This window comes from Pituophis catenifer, unplaced genomic scaffold (genome assembly GCF_029215685.1).
Source record: "Pituophis catenifer annectens isolate HBS135680 unplaced genomic scaffold, rPitCat1.0.hap2 SCAF_1, whole genome shotgun sequence".
NCBI lineage: Eukaryota > Metazoa > Chordata > Lepidosauria > Squamata > Colubridae > Pituophis > Pituophis catenifer.
The window spans coordinates 87,548,014-87,568,583 of NW_027256881.1; the positions used below are offsets into that span (position 1 = coordinate 87,548,014).

General features: G+C 36.3%; 1 protein-coding gene across 1 annotated transcript; it reads left to right on the top strand.

Annotated features, from left to right (window-relative positions):
• Positions 1 to 808: 808 nt before the first annotated feature.
• On the top strand, positions 809 to 12,329 carry PERP (p53 apoptosis effector related to PMP22). The gene is made up of 3 exons (XM_070932685.1): positions 809 to 1,232; positions 6,494 to 6,637; positions 9,692 to 12,329. The coding sequence occupies exons 1-3, from the start codon at positions 1,019 to 1,021 to the stop codon at positions 9,901 to 9,903; spliced, it is 570 nt and encodes a 189-aa protein (XP_070788786.1). The 5' UTR covers positions 809 to 1,018; the 3' UTR covers positions 9,904 to 12,329.
• The last annotated feature ends 8,241 nt before the right edge of the window (positions 12,330 to 20,570 follow it).

A 20,570-nucleotide genomic window follows, 5' to 3' on the forward strand; every position in this document is an offset into this window, starting at 1 on the left:
ATATGTGTTTTCCGATGGTCTTAGGCGACCCCTGTGAAAGGGTCGATCGACCCCCAAAGGGGTCCCAACCCACAGGTTGAGAACCACTGGACTAGATGAAGTGGACTAGATTATATTCTTTGGTTAAAGGCATAAACAGTAAGAGAGATTCCTGAAAACTGTTAAGATGTTTGATCCCTGGCAGATCCCTGGCAGTTTTGTTCTCACTGGTTGTAAAGTTCAGAGCAAGATCTCTTCACGTTTTACTTATTCAAATAAATAAATTATACATTCTAAAGAAGTGTACAAGAAGGTAGCTTTAGATCTCTTACAGCAGCCTTCTCAACCTGGTGGCGTCCAATCAAGAGTTGCAAATCCCTGAATTCCGGCTTGGGAATTTTACAAACTGCTGGGACGTTTGGAACGGCTCCGCTTTGAAGTTTGGACTGAAATGACCAATCTTTTTTTTTTTTTTTAAAGCAAAAAACAAAAAAACAAAAACTGTGATTCAAAAGAAAGCGAAGGAACGCATCTGGAAAGTAATTCCTAAGATAACACCATTTACAACCCGTTTTTAAGCACGTGGCCTTAGAAATTCCTTCTAATTACCCATACTTATTGCTTTACCTACGGATACTCCAGGATATCCATTCACTTACGAGCGTATTTGTCGGGAGTTGTGGCTGCTCGCCTTTCATTAGCAGCAGCCTGACAGAACCGCACCTCAGGATACGCATGCTACCTCCCCGTGCAGAAAGAGTTAAAAGCCTGGGAGGTTGCTTGGAATCCAGGTTTGTTTATCGTCAGTTTCTCTCTCGCTCGACAGGTTCTTCCAGCAGCAACCTCCGCTCTCCGCGCCCGGAATCTAGGCGGGGCCGTCCTTCGAACCTTGCCCGCCGCTTAAAAAGCGCAGCGCCTTTTCCGCCGCCTTCTCCCAGGCGCAAAGCCCGGCCCGAGGATATTGGCCTTAAAAGGGAACCTCAAACCACGCTTCCTGCTTTCTCTCTTTAATTCCTCGCCTGAAATCTGTCCGGGCAAAATGTTCAGGTGCGGCCTGGCCTGCTGGAGGTGCAGATGGATCCTGCCCCTTCTCTTGGGGATAGCCATCATCTTTGGCATCATTGCCTTGGCTGGCAAGGGGTGGCTGGAGTCGGCCGAAGCCCCCTACGTGCGTAAAGCCTGGTTGTGGTGGGACTGTTACAAAAACAAGCCCGACGATGTAAACTGGCTCTGCAATTCTCTCATGGACTACAGTAAGTCTTGGCGGCAAGCGGCGTGCATTGTTAAACCTACAGGGAGTTTTCTCAAGTCTTGCTTTATTCAGTCGAGGTGGGGAGGAGGGCTACGACGGTGAAAAGGTCGGAATTACAGTAAATCGAAAAATGTATCCGGGAAGAAACTTACCCGGGAGACAACAATTTGCAAAGGGCGCACCGGTTTACATTCAAGGATATAATACAGGCCTTGCTTGGAAACAAATTACATATATGGCGTCAGTTTCGCCTTTATGCAAAACTAGTAGCCCGGTGAGAAACAGGTAGTGAAGAGCAGAAACTGGACAAAAGAGAAGAGGGGTTAAATCATGTTATCTCCAAACTTGGCAACTTTAAAATTTGTGGACTTCAACTCCCAGAATTCCCCAACCAGCCAGCCTGGCTAGAGAATTCTGGGAGTTGAAGTTTACAAGTCTTAAAGTTGCCAAGATCCCTGGGTTAAATCCTAAAGCCAGACGTAATGGGAGATAGTGGGGTAACAGGCAGGCGACGAGGCTCTGAGATAGATTGCTCTTTGGAGATTTTAAGATGCAATAAGTCGAATTGCAACATCAGTCGAAAATTATTCATTGAAACTAGTTTGAAAGGCTCTGGATCAAACTGGTTGCCACACCTTGTACTCATCCAAACTTGACGAGCTTTGCTCATCGTTCAATGCACAGAAGGCGAGTCTTTTGATTGTATTTCTGCTCTTCATCACAAATCCTAACCTTCCGGCCAGGGCTGGAGAAGCAAATGCCCTTTGTGCTTTCAGAAGGGGTGGGAGAGTAACTATCTCTTTGCCCTGGCTTGCTGGTTGTAACTTGATACCAAATCAGCGAGTAATCTCTGATTTTTTAGACTGAGCTGGAATTGAATTATGGCCAAATAGGGGAAGATCTGCAGCGCTTTGCAAGCCTTTTGTAGTTAAGGGGAGAAAAAACATACCCAGAAATTAACATATTAGTCTTCGTGTGATACATTAACTTAGATTTCCTCAGGTTGGTGCCTCCAGAAATGTTGGGGTGGCAATTACGAAGATTTTCAGACAGCAAAGTATACTTGGGATCCCAAAACATCTGGAGGCTGCCAATTAAAGAAGATTGAGTGTGTGTAAAATGGTGCCCTGAGAACTAATGGAATAACAAAGCATATTGGAGTTGTAGAAGAGGAATTTAGGTGCTGCCAAGCCATGTCCTTTAGAGATGTTTTTTAAAACTGTTGGTAGTCCCTGTTTTTTCCCTTTAATTGGAAAAGTCGAAGTGATAATTGCATTTGTTCCTTTATATAACGAATAGGTATAATTTGTATTTCAAATGCAAGCTGTTTCACTTGTAATTTTTTAAAAATGCAATAGAAAGAAATGTTCTTTTTAATTCTTACCTATACTTAACTATTGTTTTAACCTCCCAAAAAGATGTTATTTAAACATATAAATTACATAAGCTGAGGAACCCTAACACTTACAGTTTGGTCTACTAAAAAAATAATAAAATAATTAAAAAAATAATTAAATTAAAAAAATAATTTTCCCATGAACTCATTAAAAATGGGTTTCTCTAGGAAAGGAGAATAGTCTTGTGGACTAACCACACTGAAAAGGATGGGATTTAGGCCAATCATTCTTGGACAGCTGAGTCTACCTCACATACTTGTTTTGTAGATAAAATAGAGAGAGAGAGACCTCTACAGAAGCCAGCTTAAACGTCTGGTGGAAAGTTGAGATAACATGTATTGTGCTATTAGTCATAGCTGTTAATTTTATGAGGAGTGTCTAAAAATTCTGGAATGAACCCAAGTGTTCCTTTTATCCTTCCCAAACAAGTTATCAGCTGCATAGAACTTCCTGGAATCAAATTTGTCTTAACTGAAATCATGTAAAGCAAAATAAAACACAGAATTTTTGATATAAAGATTGATGCATGAAAATAGAGGCAAACAGAAACTACTATCCCAACTTCTTTTGCAACACTTGTGTTCAAGGTAGATTTGATAACTGAAATTATGATAGTAAATTCTGCCCTAATTTAGATGTGTTTAAAAGTACAGTTTAACTGCTTAACAAGTTGTGTATGTTTGGACTTTCTAAATAATTAGCTATCAAATACGGATAATGGGGAAAAGCTAGGATTTAGAATCCAGAAGTTCAGTGACTCAATTTGGAAACAAAAAAAATTAAAGAGATTTTGTATACTTGGGTACATGGAAAATATTTGAACATAGATTTATTTATTTAAATTTAGATTTTTGTGAGGGAAGCCAAACTGCTATTTCAGTTATCAATTTTTTAAAGACACAGTGCTTAAACTTTGTCCTTTCTTACAGCACTTTTTGTATATTAAAGAATATACAAAATATTCTTTATACAAAATATTCTTTATACAAAATATTCTTTATACAAAAAAATATGAAATATTATTTTTAAAGAATTTAGATAGAAAGATACATTCATCATGCACTGGGTATGGAATGAACATTAAATCTTTGTATTATTATGGTGTTTGCTGCATGAAAGCTAGCTAAAATTAATGTGTCACAATAAATTAGTTAATTGGTAAGGTTATTGCAAAATTTCAGTAATTACCTGAATGAAGAACTTGCTTACAATTTGTATTTTCTTAAAAAATGAGAAAAATGTAAGAGGCATATTTAATACCTATAATGATGTTACTCAGATTAAAAATTGCAAGTAATTCATACATTGATCTTATTCCACCCTTTTGCTTAAAAGGAAGCTACCTTGGAGAAAGATCACTTGTTAATGGCAGATTTGCATCAAATTCTTATTCAAGATTGTACTTGTTAAGTATTAACATTGCACAGAATACAGAAAAGAGCCACTCCCTATGCATTGGGGGAGGAAGGCATTCTTTGTTTGGAATAATAATTAAATTGCAGAGTTTGTAATTCAGATTTGCTTCAAGATTAAACTAGATGTAACATGGAGTCCTATATCTTTTCCCAATAATTTTTTTTTTTTGCATTAAAGAATAGCTCCTCCCCAAAAGCTGTTTGTCACAGAAATTAAAATGTAGGAAGACTGAATACATGAGGAATAAACCTTTTATTTTTAATACTGTGGCTGTCCTCTCCAGATGAAAAATAGAAAAAAACTACAATCACTTTTTCTCATAGAATGAAAGGGATATAGATTTGTAATGGTATCTCATCCCATCCCATCCAATCCATCACTTTCCAGGCACAAGATAGGTAAAGAAAGCCATGCTTATTCACAAGATAGATAAAGAAAGCCATGCTTATTCATTTCTCCTTCTGCTTCTCTGCTCTTCCACAAATCTAAGGAAATGTCCCCTAATCCTCTAGAGCAGATTTGCTTGGAAAACTGAAAAGTTATGGCCCTTACATGGCTTTTCCCTCAAATAAAACAGGTTGCGTACAAAACCTCTTCTTTCGATCTTTTAACAATTGTCAAAAATTTCATCAACAATACTAATTGCTAATTGAGGGGTCCTTGGCACTCTTTGAGCTTAGTTGTTTTCTGATGGTGCACTGATGATGTTACTTAGGTTTGGTAATGAAACGTCTGCAAGAAAACAACCAAGCTCAGAGAGCACCAAGGACCCCTCATTTCAAACCTGAGATATAAATATTATCCTCTATTGCTAATTGCTTTTTAAAATGTGCAAGTGTCAGAGTGGCATTAGAACCCTATGATTAGCAACACAACTGAAATCCAGTATGAAAAGGTGGGTCCCATCAGCAAAGATTATAAAATGAAATTGTAATTAACTGTTGACTGAATTTTACAGGAGAGATGTCATCATAAACTTTTCTAATCACCTTTTCTGATCAAGGTCAGGCCTACATAATCTGACTTGCTGTATCTTTTACTCTTAAAAAAATAGTTTGTTAGAGACATTATACAGTAGCTGTAAATAATGATTCGCCAACAATTATAGGTTAGGAGTAAACTACAGGATCTCTCTCTCTCTCTCTCTCTCTATTACTGTATGGTTTTTCTTCCTCTTTCCATACTGTATAATACTATCTTTAATTTTAATTCTGAATTTAAAAACTGCTTTCTTTTTTCCTTTAATCTGCAAAACTATTGAACCATTGAATGACAAAGGGTGTCAAATATAATTAAAAGAGGATTTTTCTCTGCAAAAAGTACAATATACATATGACAAAACTAACATTTTCAGTAAGAAATTAGGGATTTGTGATAAATATAGATGACAACAGATTAAATTCTACTTAGTAAAATGGAAAAAAAATGATTTAAATAAATTAGATATGGTGATCTGAGAAAATTTTAAGATTGGTCCCTCAAGAAATGGGAATGAGCAAGTATGGCACCAAATAAAGGGTATGTTTGACACTGACATAATCAAGTGGTTAAAACTCGATTTAAGATTCATAATCAGGTGAATTCAAGTACTCTTGGTTAACAAGTAAATACTGTGTCCACTTTTGGTTGCTACAGGTCAAAAGGGATAGTGTTGTTTTTTCTCATAATGGAGGATAGTAAGCAGTGGTTAATCCAAGAATCTATAATCAGATGAGTACTATGATTTATTCATAAATGTTTTGGAAGTGACCAAATTGTCTGAGGATCAAGAAGAGAAACTAGAAAATCCCAAAATAATGTCTTCAAATCTGGAGGGTGAACAAATGTAATCTAGTGTAAAGTATTACATATGGAAGGTTTTAAAAATGTTACATTTACATTTGTAAGGTTGTAAGCAAGGGATCACTAACTGAGAGAGGTTTCTTGGAATTATGATGGATAAAAATGTTGATTTAGTGCAGTCTTCCCCAATGTGACCAATCTGACATGAAGTCTGATTGAAAAGAGAAATTAGAGACACATCAAGCTAAACTGTGCTAGTATGGTTGAGATGCTGGACTTGGGCTATATCTCAACCATTCTAGCAGTTTAGCTTGATATGTCTCTAATTTCACGTCCCTTTTGACCATGTAGATTAACCAACTTCTTTTAAAAATGCAGTGGGGTGTGGGATGTCTTGAACAGGGAGAGAAAAAGCTGTTAATAGAAGATAATCAACCAAATTCAGGCATACCTGTTATAAAAACTGTTGATTCTTTGTAGAGATTTGCAGTTGTGTCAGATGAAAAGAAGGATCATAATATTTAAGAGATAATGCCTTTAACAATAAAAGCAAGATTCTGCTCAGTTCCTTCAATCAATATTTTTCTAAGCTTACATTTAACTTATACAAAATGTATATATTTACATATAAGGTATATATGTTTATCTCTTTTTTTTTTCTCCAAAGGTTGGGGCAGAGCTGCTGCTGCTACATATCTTGTCGGTTTTGTCATCCTCTGCATCTGTTTCTGCTTAGCAGTCATAGCATTTTCCATTGATATATTGCGCTTTAACTTTGTTCGAGGAATTGGTGGCTTGCTGTTCGTTGTTGGTAAGCCTGTAAATAAGAGAACTGATTTTCTGACCAAGTATAATTGTTTGTGACTTTCCCAAAGTATGTTTCTCTCTAGAATATGTTAAAAAAATTTTTTTCTTAGCTCTTTCCTCCTCTTGTACAACTTTTCTTAGATTTCATATTAGCAACAAACAACTGTCCAGACTCAATCAGGTCTCAATCAGCTTTCTTAATTGAAGCTAGCCAGCATTAAGCCATCATTTAGTTTCTAATTTGTCTTCCCCGATTTTATTTTTTAATAGGCAAGTATCTTCATTTTTGGAGAAACTTTTATATATATATATATTTATATATATAGAACATATAGTAATGTTCTATATTTATATAGAACATTACTGTATTATTATACATGTATTATTAAAGATATTTCACATGAGTTTTTATTTGCATAAATTTGCAATTGCATTAATTTGCAAAAATATATTAAATACATAAATATATTCCCTTCTATATTGTGGACATAATATAACTTAATCTCTTCAAAATATTTTAACAAAAAAGCTCCTAGGATTATATTTAGTAAGTTAGTTATGGTTGAGCCACAGCCAGGGTGGATTTGATTTAAATCGAGTTGATTTAAATCACAATTTAAATCATGATTTAAATCACTAGTAAAAAGGCTTGATTTAAATCAACTCGATTTAAATCATAATTTTTAAAGAGCAACTGTCATCTCTGCTACTCCTTTGACCCACTGTTGACTCACCGATAGTCCCAGTGTTGCAGAATATACAGCCTCATGCTACATAACTAAGCTCCATTTCATGCTGAATAAACTAAATTATTTATGTATCTTAAATAGAAAGCTATCTTACGATAGATTTTTACCCCAAAAGTTTTTTATTAAAATAAATTCGATAAAAATCAAAAAAATCCGATTTAAATAAAAAAAATCTGATTTTTTTGATTTTTTTAAAAAAATCATTGATTTTTATCCACCCTGGCCACAGCTAGCTTGAGAATCATTTATAAAATTTCATATAATTTGGTTTCTATAGTTTGGGTTTATTGTCTTGCATGAATTTAGGGTGATTTGTGAAGCATAGTTTATAGATTACTCTGAAACTTTATCCAATCATGATTTATTACACTCAGAAACCATGAGGGTAGTGCAGAAACTCAACTAGACCCTTCATCTGGAACTCACACCCTTCAGTATTTTTATTAATGATTTGGGGGAGGTGGTGGAAGGAATGCCAGCCAGACTTGCTGAAGATAGAATTAGGCACGACTGTTAGTATCCTTAAAGATGAAAGCACAAATCAAAATTATTTTAATAGGTTAAGTCAAGTTTAGCAACTTCTTAGAATTGGAAGTTGTAACTCAACCTTCAGGTTTTTGGAAGGCTGCAGGATACAGTCGAGGAGGGTAGGTTTTCTGTCTTATTTTGGCATGTATGGGGCATTAAGAGTGGGAATGGGAAAGACAAAACACTGCTATTCCCACATTTCGCCTTCCCTTCAAACACAACATCCAAAATTGTGTCTCACAGTCTTGAAGAACTGCCATGGATTGCCACCACCCCCCACCCCCCAGGGTAGAAAGCGGAGTTGGAAACAAAAGAATAAAATTAGGCAGAAGCAAATGCACTTTGTCACAAGAAAAAAAAAATCAGAGGTGCACAGGAGAAACCTGGTTTAGTAATATTGTATGCAAAAAAATTAAAATTGCAGTTGATCATGCTTAGAATATGCATGGTTGCAGAGAGTCAAACATGGTTTTAAGTTTTATTAATAGAAATTTCCCAAATCATAGGTTATGAATTCCACCCTATTCTGCATTAGTCATAACCATTCTTGAACATCTGGCCAGTTTTGGGTGCCATAATTGAAGAAGAAGATTCAGACAAATTTTCACAGTTACAAAGAAGGCCAACATGATTATAGAATTGAACATTTCAGTGAGAAAATACATGAAACACTAAATATATTAACTTCTGCAACAACAATAGCAGAAAGTTCCCAAATGTATTTGGAGGATTTGGTAGCAATCAAGTATCTGAGAATATTACACAGCAAATAACCATGATTTTTATTATCCCAAAGTGTAAGATGTTTAACAATGCTCTGAAGTTATAGAGAGGCGGTTCCAATGGAAAATTAGGGGAAAACTTCTTAAAAGAAGTGATTGGACAGTGAGTTTTAGTTGTGCTGGATTCTTGTTTTGAGAAGTATGTCTAATGCCTCCTAATTCTGTGATGATGTGTATAACAGGTGTATCACATTAATATTCATTTGTCTGATTGCTATACACAATAACATAGGGATGCCTCATACATTGTGTGTGATGGATGTTTCCCATGATTAAGGAATTTTTTTACAAGTAATTATCAACAGTAATTATCAACTTTATTTGATAGCAAATAAAGTCAATAATATAAAAAATTTCCAAGTGTTTGGCAAACAGACTTGAAAAATCTTAATTATTGGTAAGACCAATTATTGGTCTTGCCAAGAATTACAGAGGTACGTCATTGAACATTGGCAGAGTTCTGTCATCTCTCTTGTGCAGGATGATTCTCTCTAGATTAGATTGCCGCAATCTCGACTCCATTTTGTGAGATAGCATGCAGAGAAAGAATGTTGAAACTTTAGAGATTTAATTAGGAAATTTAATATATATACATATAAATGATTATAATTACGGTAGATACTCTAGTGTCTTGTACTAGATCAACAATACCTCATTATTCAATCAATCAATTTGTAAAGCCACCAATCTCAAGTGATTGGGCCACAAATATATGAAATAAAAAATACAATTGCAACGTATTGTTACAATGTAATAATTAAAATGCATGCAGCCAAGGAAATAATCCAGTCAACAAATGCTAATGCAGCAGGAATATGAATCCCTTCATACACTTGAGACCCCAATTCTGGGCACAGAGACAAGTCTTTAGGACTTTACAAAAGGCTAGCAAGGTTGAGACCATCCTAATCTCTTCTAATGTAAATACAGTTTGCTGCAAATTTCTGTGTGGTGTGAGATTTTATTTAATGCCTTTCTTTCCTCCTTGTTTCCATCCAGCTGCTTTCCAGATCTTAGGCTTGGTCATCTACCCAGTGAAATACACCGAAGATATTCGTTTGTCGGGAAGCAACATGTTCAGCTGGGCTTATGGTTTTGGTTGGGCAAGTACAGTGATTGTGATAGGTTGTGCCTTCTTTTTCTGCTGTCTTCCCAATTGGGAAGATGAAGTCCTGGGTAACATAAAACCCTATAGGCATGATGGCATTTAACCAGTTTGATGTGGACTTTATAGAAGATACTTTTAAGAAATAAAGCAATATTGTTTCTGACATAGGTTTATTTGTTCGTTTGTTTGAATAACAGTTTATTTTTAGACATTCCCGTTTTCAGACTTACTTTATTAAAAAAAAGAGATTGCATTCTGAATTTTGTTAACTAATAATAATTCCTTTCAGGAATTAATTGTTTTTGGTAAAGGACAGAAGCTTTGGTGAGGTGATTTATTCTAAGATAATATTTTACTGAATAAATATGTAAGGGCTTTTTTAAAACTGTCAAACAATTTTTGTTTTTAGCCTGTGGTTCAAAATCCTTATCCAAATATGTATTAATAAAAGAATTTTTGAAAATATAGTTATACATTCAGTATGCAATCTTCTAAGCATTAGATTCTGTTAATATTATTTTACTGGCATTTCTGTTATAGTAATGTTTCATAGCTTACTTGATACTAAATGAATTAACACTATAGTATTCTGTGTGTGCAGGTTTCCCGTGTTAAAGAATTTATGTGACAGCTTCCCTTCCCCCCATTATTGGATGGTTCTAGACAAGGTTAGGTCTGCTCCATTCAGATAATTAGGATAGAGAAATTAGCTGTTTTGTGGTTTTTCTGATCCTCCACTCTCATTAAAGAAATCTCTTGAGAGAGAATGCATAAATGCCACTGGTAGTAATGCCCACAATTTTCCATCTGAATTTACCTGCATACTTCTTAACATTTATATATTGAATATGTCTCATAAGTTTAAATTAGGGAGAAGGTAAAACTTTCGAGTTATACGTTTCAATTTCCTTTCTCCTCAATATCTGACAACTTTATTCTCAGTATATAGATTTAAAGCAAAAAAAAAAACAAAAAAAACCCAAAACCAAATAACTATTAGATGGCAAATTTATTAGGCAAAAAACCATAGCTGGTTTATTGGATAGTTGCCGTTAGAAAGTGCTTTACTGCTGCCGATCTTCTCCTCCCATTTTATCATGACTACACCCCATATGCGTATTTTGCATTCAAATGGCATTGAATCAAAGGATGGATAAAGATAGTGCCATGTATGGTTGATTTTTCAAGGTAGTTAAACTTTTGGATAAGGTTCTGCAGGATTAGTTACTTGGGAGTGAAATAATAGTAGTAGACTTGCCTTTCCAAATTTAAGCATATAAACAGCGTAGCTCACAGATAGGCAGTGTGATGTCTATGGGTGCAGAGAACCTTAGGACAACTCCAGTGGGGCTAGTCAGGCTTCTACAGCATTGGACTTTATTTTTTTAACTAAAATATATGGAATGCTTGCATGCTGTAAAACAAAATGCCAGTCCGTGACGTATTTATTTACAAGAATACCTATGGATCTCACATAGAATCCCCAGTGTTCCAAAATAAAAGTGGTACTTGGGTGTAGGTTTAGCAAGAGAAAGACACTGAAAAATTGCAGCAGTGCAAAGCATTTGTGAAATGGGTTAGGGCAGGGGTCAGCAACCTGCAGCTCTGGAGCCGCATGTGGCTCTTTCACCCCTCTGCTGCAACTCCCTGTCACTCAAAATATGTGTCACAAGCACCAATGTGTGACACCCGCCGGCATGCAATTTATTGAGCTTTTTAACCCCCGGTAGGCCAACCATGGATAAATCCAAGAAAAGAAAAGTTTCAGAAGAAAACAGAACATTTAATTCAACTACATATGATAGTTTTGTGCCTATTCAAGAAATAGGCACGGAAAGGGTTTTGTGGCTCCCGGTGTTTTTTTTTCTGTGGGAAACAGGTCCAAATGACTCTTTGAGTGTTTAAGGTCGCAGACCCCTGGGTTAGGGAGTTAGGGGAAATAATCATGTCACATTGCCTTTTTAAAAAAGTTTCTGTGAGTTGCTGCCTAGTTGTCAACACACACTATGGTAGCCATTGTGTAAACAGATATGGCTTTGGCAGTCAGATGTCCAGATTCCTACAGTACACATTCAGAATCCCCACACTATGGATGTTTAGTCAACAACAGGACACAGACTTCAGTCATTCTTAATCTTAAATAAACATAGAGAAGATTGCAGAGAATTTAATATCATTAATCTCAATAGGAAAATTAAATAATCACCTAAAATATTGGATAGAATCTGTGACTGGAATATGTGAAAACTTTAATTTACATTAAGATATTTTAATATCATTAAATCCATTGTTAACCTGACAGACCTCTGAATGTACGTTACTTTAAAAAAAAAAGTTTATATACCATATATTTTGTATCTTTTGGTAGAAGCTTATTTTGTATTTGCAGAAATATTGTATATTCTAATGTATAATTTCAGATATGACTGTTTTTGTATGTTTACAATTATTCACAAAGGTTATCTGCACACTACTGCATGAATTAATTAATAAAAGTTGCTTAAGGTAAAGAAGAAATTTTCATGTGAATCCACATTGTTTAAAGTTGTGTTGTATTTTATACTGTATTGGATTGTGATAGAACATTGGTCTTATGAAATATTGCCTATGTGCTCTGTAAATATTGCAATCTACAATTGAAGACAGAAATCTTCCATCCCTTTTTATGGAAATAAGTCCATTACCTTTAATAGAATTTGCTTTTTCTGGATAAATAAAAGTAGGTTTGTTTTGGTAAAAATGAAAAGTTTTTAAAGAAACTAATAGAATAAACAATGTAACCAATTTAATAAGGGTATTTAATCCATACACCTGAAGTTCCTTAAACTCATGTTTACTTGCATCATCAGCTAAAGGCAGAATCCAGCTATTACTAATATTCTATCATTTTGTGAGTAATAAATCAATAGCAAACATTAGTGTTTTCCCGAAAATAAGACCCTGTCTTATATTTTTTTGAACCTTGAAATAAGCGCTTGGTTGCCATGCGCTCAAAATCCCGGTTGGGCTTATTATCAGGGGATGTCTTATTTGTGGGGAAACAGGGTAAGTGTGTACATATATTCCAACATTTTGAAGTCATATATTTAAATAGGCATTTGGATTCTACATGTTTCATCTCTATAATAAAAAAATATAGATAAATTATATTGAGAATACATTGGTGAAAAGTTTTAATTGTTTGGAGCACTAGTTATAGGCTTGTGTTCTAGCCAATTAGAAGTGGGACTGAATAGACTGCCTTACTCAGGTTTGTCAAGAAATTATAAATCTACTTCAGCAATCTTTCTACTGAATAAAAGGAGATTGTAATTAAATTGTTTTAAATGGGATTTTATTATAATTCCCTTTTAAAAAAGAAAACACACATTCCTGCTTGGTGACATGACAACTTATTTCCTGAGAGAAAATGACAAATCCCTTAGTTAAAGTACAATGTTTCCATAAAATATGTGTTCAAATTCTGAATTACTAGGCATTACCTAATAGTGCCTTCAAAAGTCACATTCATTACTCCAGCTGTGCAGACTTTCAATTATAGAATGTAATCCATCCAGGTAGGTTTTTATTTTACTGATAATAGAAAAATAACTAGTATTTAAATCTATCAAATTTATTATCTGTCTTTATAGCTTTCCTTTCTTCAGTGGAACACACATTTCTTTCATATGTGATGTATTAAACACTTGAATAATCAATGTTATCCATGGCTGAACAGAGATTTTAATCTCAATATTCAGATCTTTATTTCATACCAGGTCTTGGTTAAAAATACACTAATGTTTCAAATATATTTTAATTTTCATTCCATTGGAGCTTCCATTCAAGTTGGTATGATTAGGGCTGTAACCCAAGCCCCCTATGGAAAGGGTGTGACATGGAATCTGCCTTCTTGCAAACCATAGTTCTTGCTCAAAACAGTTTTTGGTATTTGGTATTTTTAACAATAAAGGTCGGATCATGTACTAGGAGCAAAGTGAAAATAAATGAAGTCCTTGACTTATGACCACAATTGAGCCCAAAATTTATGTTGCTAAGCGAGATGTTTGTAAAGTGAGTTTTGTACCATTTTACGATAAGTTTTGCAACAGTTATGTGAATCACTGCAGTTGTGAAGTTAGTAACATGGTTGTTAAGTGAATCTGGCTTCTGCTTTGACTTTGCTTGTCAGAAGGTTGCAAAAGCTGATCACATGTCTGGGAAACTGCAACCGTCATAAATATGAACCAGTTGCCCAAGCATCCAGATTTTCATCACATGCTCGTGGGGATACTGCAAGGTCGTAAGTGTGAAAAAGTCATAAGTGCCAGTCACTAAATGAACTGTCACTAAACAAACTTTTAAGGCAAGGTGATTAAATGAACTGTTGTAAGTCAAGGACTGCCTGTATATGGAGAATAAAATATTAGACCATGCACAGCTTACTGCCAGTTAACATGGAGAGATGGAGGCTACACAGAAACGAGAAGGAAGTGTATGGAAAATAGTTTTGTGCCCTTGTTCATTCATGCAGACACAATTACAGTTAAACACTTGGAAAATATGTCTCGGGCTAGCATCCTTTTATTAAGGGGGGCAGGAATTGTGTGGGGTGCTGATCTTTAGAGAATGAGGGATGCCATTGGCTTTATGCATTATTTACAAGCAGCCACTGATAATTCACCATATAATTTGGATGAGCCCAACTATATTCGAAATATAGTTGGGATTGTCCAAATTAGTCTCAACATGCAGTAATTATATGAACCTGACCAAACTCTGCCAAGAATATGTATCTGACTGCACCACATTTAATTAGTTCTTTGCAGATGAAGTCTACCTTCTGGGCTGGCATAGTGCCGCAGTCCAGCCAACCATACAAGATTATATTTGATCAGTTTCGGTTTGTGGATCCTCAGGATGTGAATATACTTTTAAAAATGGTATGACTTAACAGCTGTTCTTTCATTGGCTTCATCATGCAAGGAGGCCATTTTGATTGGCCTAGTTCAGGGGTCTCCAACCATGGCAACTTTAAGACCTGCGGATTTCAACTCCAAGAGTTCCTCAGCCAGCAAAGCAAAGCTGACTGAGGAACTCGGAGTTGAAGTCCACAAGTCTTAATGTTGCCAAGATTGGAGACCCCTGATCAATGCTTCACTAAGATAAGAAAGATCATAACATTAGATGTTCAAAATGCTATAAATAGTAGTCTTTTCAGCCTTCTGTAACTATGAATGGCTTTTAAATGGATTTTATACTGAGCTTATTTTCTTTATTCAAATGATCTAAATTGCATAAAAAATTGTGCTGAGGCATCTGGGGACAGTCGTAGAGAAATGAAATGTTCTAAAGATAGTTCAGCATTAACAAAAGTTTATTTCAATATCAAGAAAGCAAACTTTTAAGAAAAACACATCTTTGGTAATTATTTTGCTGAATGAAAACAAGTCTCACAAGTCAAATATCTTTGAATACACAGGTTTCAATTAGCAACTCTTATTGCAACAATTGTTTGTTGACAATCTATTGTTTGATTTTGGAAAAACATTTCATCCACTGCTATCACAAGGACACCTCATGCCCGGTATAGCATAGGCAATCATTAGCTAGATAAAATCTAAATAACCTCCTTTGTGTATATCTAATTGAGGCCTTCCTACAAGAAATGGACTGTGTGGCTAAAACCCTTTTCACTATCATAAACATGAATCTAGGATTCATTTCCCTTTTCACCTGTCCCTATTGCAGCCCAAAGTGTCCAAGTACAAAATGGGAGAACCTTATCTGCTTTTACGCTTGCAACATAATTTTACTATATGCCTGAAAAAAAGTCATAGGTATCCCTCCTAAAACCCTTTAATCATAAACCTTTTGCAGAGTAAACTTAGTAGTATGAGAATAGGTTGAAAAGGAGAAATAACTATGGATATAACCAAGAAAGAAAAGGAATTGGTCCCCATTTTCTGATCATCTGTGTTCTTTTGTCATCATTTTGTCTTGATACTGATACTGCTCAAGGCACTACTATTATGAACAGCATGCTAAACTTCACATCAGATAATATATTTTACACTGTTGCTTGCCGGTCCCTACAGAAGTTAATCTTGTAGTCAACAGCCTAGGGATTGAAAAGGAAAAGTACATATTAAAATAATAAAGGAAAAGATTATAGTCTTATGTTTATGTTGCTTGAAGGACAACTGGGAGACTGGTGGAATGAATGAAGAAAAAGTTGATGGGAAGAAGCTCTCTGATCAGCCTTCTTGGCTTCTGCCCCAGGCTGAAAGAGGATGAACTACACTTATAGGATACATAACTATCCTCATAGCTTCTATGTATGGAGCAACATGGTTTCTGAGAATCTCATTCTATATCTCCTGGATGGAAACATCAATCCAAACGAGAATTAAGGAACTACGAAGTCAATTATTTTTCATTCAATCCATTCCTACAGATTCTTATTCACACTTTATCAAGGGATTGGGCTTCGATTTCATGATTGTGGTCACTATTTTGACTTTTGGGGCTCCCTCCTGGAGATACAGTTAACATTTTTATATTTTTATATGTTTTCATAAATTGTGCTATTATCCCATCTACCAAGCATTTTATAATTTTTCAACTTAGTCTCTGATCTAATCTTGACAAAGGTGTTAGGCCTTACATTAACTTCAACATTTCATCAAAAACATTTTTAAAAACCCTGGAATCTGCCATATTGGCCACCATTACCTGTTTTTAAGCTTAACAACTATTGCCTGGGCTCTAGGGCAGATTTTTTAAAGGGTGTATATATATATATATCAGGTGTATATAAAGGGTGTGTATATGTATGGCAAAATGGCATGAAGATATTTAAAGACTTGCAAATACCAGTAGAAGTAGAAATTCTTCTGCCCTTTATGTTATATGGAACCAAGAGGTGGGTTTGCAAGAAAGAAAAGCATGGTTACCACAGAATTAGAAGGAAGATTAGAGGGCATTTAATCAGTATTCCCTATAGCATTTTGAAGAGCTGACCATTTAGCTACTATTAGAAGATCTCTATTGAAGGAAAATGCATTACTTTGCATAGCATCCTGGACCAGTTAGGAAGCTCTTCCTTGTATCCAGCCTGACCTTCCTCAGGATAGCTTGGCAGCCTGGCATTCAGGGAGAAAATGGCCAGGGGGAAAGAGGCATTCCATTGCAGGCACAAAAGCTAATTGAAGGAGACACAGTGGTAAGAAGGAATGAAATGAAATAGATGGACTACAAATTCATCTAGTTGCCTTGATTTCCCCTGTTATGGATATCTTGCAATCATTCACTCCAGTTTCTCTGTCAAATACAGTTCATTGGTCTTTGGTACATTAATTTTCTAGTACGTTAATTTCAGACCTTTGCTTTTCACTGCATCATAAAGTCCTGACAAATCATTTGATTTCTTATCTAACAACATAACATCCTCAATGTAACATCCTCTGTACATATAAAAGTATATATCATTCACATTTCCAACCATTCCCAACCATGTCATCCCAAGTAATGTTTACATAGTGCATTTATCCACAAATATATTAAACAACTCCTGGCAAATAGATGGGGAAGAAATGGAGGTAGTGACAGATTTTATTTTCCTGGGCTCCAAGATCACCACATGGGGGACTGCAGCCAAGAAATTAAAAGACGCTTGCTCCTGGGGAGGAAAGCTATGGCAACTCTAGACAGCATACTAAATAGCAGAGACATCACTCTGCCAACAAAAGTGCGTATAGTTAGGGCTATGGTTTTCCCAGTTGCAGTGTATGGCTGTGAAAGTTGGACCATAAGAAAGGCTGAGCACCAAAGAATTGAGGGCTTTAAACTATGATGCTGGAGAAGACTCCTGCGAATCCTTGGACTGCAAGGCGATCAGACCGGTCAGTCCTAGAGGAGATCAACCCTGACTGCTCTTCAGAAGGCCAGATCCTAAAGATGAAACTCAAATACTTTGGCCACCTAATGAGAAGGAAGGACTCACTGAAGAAGGGCCTAATGTTGGGAAAGATTGAGGGCAAAAGAAGAATGGGACGACAGAGAATGAGATGGCTGGATGGAGTCACTGAAGCAGTTGGTGTGAGCTTAAATGGATTCCAGAGGATGGTAGAGGAAGGCCTGGAGGAACGTTGTCCATGGGGTTGTGATAGGTCGGACACGACTAACAACAACAATGACATATTAAACAACATTGATGGGTATCACACAACTTTGTTTTATGGCCTATTCAATGTCCCTAACGATTCCATTTATCTTCATGCCTGCTTTATTTTTCTCATAAACTACACTTATTACATTCAGCATCCAACCTTTAGTTCCATGCTCATGCAACATATTCCATAATTTATTTACTTTATTATATACTTTCTCTGTATTCATTTTATTGTGTATTTAAAAAAAACCCCAATGTATATACAACTAACTTGAGAGCTAGTTTGGTGTAGTAGTAAAGGTACCAGACTAGAAAGTAGGAGACCATGAGTTCTAGTCCTGCCTTAGTCATGAAAGCCAGCTGGGTGACCTTGAGTCAGTTAGTTTCTCCCAGCCCAACTCACCTCACAGGGTTGTTGTTATTGTGGGAAAAATAGGAGGAGAAAAGTGTGTTGTCACCACCTTGAGTTTTTGTAAAAATAGTATACAGATATACTGGAGGCTAAAACTTATAAAGAACGGTTGCTGGATTTGGGTATATCTAGTTTAAAGAAAGGAAGGACTGGAGGTTGCCACAAAGCAGAAGGAGTCAACTTATTCTCCAAGGCACCTGAAGGAAGGACAAGAAGCAATGGATGGAAACTAATCAAGGAGAGAAGCAACCAAGAACTAAGAAGAAATTTTCAGACAGTTAGAACAATTAATCAGTGGAACAACATGCCTCCAGAAGTTGTAAATGCTCCAACACTGGAAATTTTTAAGAAGAGATTGGGCAACCATTTGTCTGAAATGATATAGGATTTCCTGCCTGCTCAGGGGGTTGGATTAGAAGACCTCCAAGGTAGCTTCCAACTCTGCTTTCTATTCTAAATAACTTTCTCACATTCAGAAATTTCTCAATGAATTTCTGAAAAATAGAAGCCTGACCAGAGGCTTCAGATTGCAAACAGATGCAATCAGGGGTGAAATGCTCCCGGTTCAGACCAGATCGCCCGATCCGGTAGCGATGGAGGCGGGTGGTTCGGAGAACCGGTAGCAAAAAACCCTCCCCCTCCCCCCATGCCCAGTTGAGTCGCACAATCATCAGAGGCTTTTATTTTTACTTTTAAAAGCATTTTTTTTACAACCTCTTCCGCCGAAAAAATGCTTTTAAAAGTAAAAAAAAAAAGCCTCTGATGATCGCGCGGCTCAGCTGGGATCTTCGAAGTCTTTTAAAAGAAAAAAACTCTTTTTTTTCTTTTAAATGCCTCTGATGATCCAAGCATTGCCTGATCGGCAGTGGCTTTTTAAAATACTCAGCTTGGATCGTCAGAGGCATTTAAAAGAAAAAAAGGTTTTTTTTCTTTTAAATGCCTCTGACGATCCAAGCTGAGTTGCCTGATCGGCAGAGCCTTTTGAAAGCATTTTTTTACAACCTCTTCGGCGAAGAGGTTGTAGGAAAAATGGTTTTAAAAGTTAAAAAAAGAAAAATTGGCCACGCCCACCCAGTCACATTATTCCCCCCACCAAGCCACACTCACAGAACCAGTAGTAACAAATTTTAGATTTCACCACTGGATGCAATATTTATAGACTTGCACAAACACTCCTTAAACCAAATCTCTTTGACATATCACTATCATTCCTTCCAGCACACTGTATTCTCAGTTAGTTTCATCTTTTGATAAAATAGGCCAAAGTGATCCCATTTTGAGGCTACAGCAAAATCTGAATAATCAATTGTGATGGTAGGAAAGCTAATATGATGACTGTGAATTAGCCAAGCTATTATTTGATGTTTTCTACCTGAGCATTAATAATTTGTTATCACAATAGACCTTGTATCAGCACCAAGGAATATGCAAACAGGCATGGAACTCTATAATCCAAGGCATACTAAATATTCAGCGTGCTGAAAAATGGCTTGCTGGAAGACCCCTCAATGTGCACTCTTTCATCTTGCTACCTGGCTTTTATCCAATAATTCATGAATAAGTTTGGTAAACCTGGTGGGGAGGGCCGATGGGGTATATATGAAGAGTGAGTGCAATTTTTGGCTGATTTGCTTGGAATCAATAAAACTTTGCTTGCAATAGAGTTGCTGAATGTTGTATATTGTCCATATTCTCTCATTGCAAAAGATCTGGTTATTTCTCCCTAAAAGGCAGCTTCTCCATTGTGCCAGGTAGATAAAAATTATTAATCTGGTAATAAAAGACATACCAGTTCAAGCCATACATCTGTTGTGCATGCATGCGACCCTAATATAGTTAAAAGGGATAGGCCATATTTTGTCACACCAAGGTCCCCCAAAGCACCCTGGTGTCAGCTTTGGAAGCCATATTAGGCTGGAAGCTTCCATGCTGCCACCTTCTCATGTGTGAGAAAGTAGGAGGGGGGATTTAGTAGAGGGGTTGTCTGTAGACATAATAACATTCTTCCTGTCGGTCAAGGTCAGGGCAATCCTTGGAGAAGGAGTAGTCGGAGTGATGTCTCGAGATGGGACGGTGGTTGATTGGAGCATGTGATCAACTGAGGAGTGAGGGGATGGTTTTGGGGGTTTTGATTTACTGAGGGAAAGCTTGGACCTCTCAGATTTGGGTTTTTCCCAGATGTGCCAGTTTACCTATTCTAGTAAAT

Excerpts from the sequence above, each read along its gene's own strand:
- PERP (XM_070932685.1), top strand. The coding sequence starts at position 1,019 with ATGTTCAGGTGCGGCCTGGCCTGCTGGAGGTGCAGATGGATCCTGCCC. Across the intron at positions 1,233-6,493 it reads CAATTCTCTCATGGACTACA|GTTGGGGCAGAGCTGCTGCT; the intron begins GTAAGTCTTGGC and ends TTTTCTCCAAAG. Across the intron at positions 6,638-9,691 it reads TGGCTTGCTGTTCGTTGTTG|CTGCTTTCCAGATCTTAGGC; the intron begins GTAAGCCTGTAA and ends GTTTCCATCCAG.